Below are 1,214 nucleotides of genomic sequence, written 5' to 3' on the forward strand. Positions count from 1 at the left end.
GAAATGAAAAGTGAATGTTATAAGATCTTTGGATAATTCCACCCGCCCTCCCATTTACCACTAGTGTACACATTTACAGCCGAGGATGGAAGGAGGATCATGGAGAGGAATTTGTAGGGTCAGACTCAACAGGGTTAAAAAAATTACTTGCCAGCAAAATTAACACTGCTAACATAAGGTCAGTAACTTGCAGTACCTGAATGCCATGGAAAGTGCATCAAAAGCAAAGGGTTTTATTGCAAAAAGTTGTCTACAGACAGCAATATTTCTTGGGCAGTAGAACAGAGCAAGTGCAGGAGTGACTATGCGTGAATTAACTACTGCATCCCTTTTAAATGTCCAGGTCTGTTCTGCAACCGAACGTGGGATGGCTGGTTGTGCTGGGACGACACGCCTGCTGGAAGAATCACTGCTCAGAATTGTCCGGATTATTTTCCAGACTTTGATCCAACTGGTACAGTATTGTTTTCTATCATTTTATCTTTCAGAGGAAGTCTTTGAAACATTCATGCCATTGAGTGGAAGCATGTTTTCAGTGGCATTTTTGCAGCATTGCAAAATCTCAGAACGTTTGGCTGAGATTAAAATATATCAAGCTTTTGGGTTGCCTAATTTACATATTTTCATTCTTTATTTATATGTACTTCTGTATTTATATTTTTGTAAATATATGTATTTACATTTTTGTGAATATAACCCATGGATGTATGGAACCTAGTTTATGAAAATATTAACTACTTAGTTATGATATCAAAACATATTAACACCTCATTCTAAGTTTTTATAATGAAGACAAAATGCTAATGTGCATAAAATATGTATCAGCATATTCTTCATTCAGTTTTTATTGGAAAATATCATTTTATGGAAGAAGATGAGCAGAAAGAATGTTCTTTCAGTCTCCAAGTTTGAATTGTTCTTTGAAGTCTTCATACAAATATAAGCAGACATGCAGACTAAGACAAGTAATTCAAAAACATTTAAAAGGACAAACGAAAGGAAAGATCAAGGACAGAAATATTGCTAAATGGATATGAGGAAATATTGGACACAAGTATAACTCTACGAAGAGGATTTTTTTAAGACAGAGAATGTTCCACACTCAGGACATACTGCTTATAGGTGACCCTTGATGGCTGAGTCTGCTAAATCCAGCATACACACAGTGTATCGATTGCAGTTAAAAACTATGAAACGAAGTATTTGGGGGGGGG

General features: G+C 35.9%; 1 protein-coding gene across 1 annotated transcript in view; it reads left to right on the top strand.

The window, feature by feature from the left end:
* Positions 1-1,214, top strand: part of LOC104537157 (calcitonin receptor-like) — a 33,543-nt gene that overhangs the window by 11,724 nt on the left and 20,605 nt on the right. The window contains exon 3 of the mRNA XM_010179961.1: positions 344-454. Coding sequence (XP_010178263.1) covers positions 344-454 — 111 coding nt within the window. The remainder of the gene's footprint in view (positions 1-343; positions 455-1,214) is intronic.

This window comes from Mesitornis unicolor, unplaced genomic scaffold (assembly GCF_000695765.1).
Source record: "Mesitornis unicolor isolate BGI_N332 unplaced genomic scaffold, ASM69576v1 scaffold10572, whole genome shotgun sequence".
NCBI classification, from domain to species: Eukaryota; Metazoa; Chordata; class Aves; order Mesitornithiformes; family Mesitornithidae; genus Mesitornis; species Mesitornis unicolor.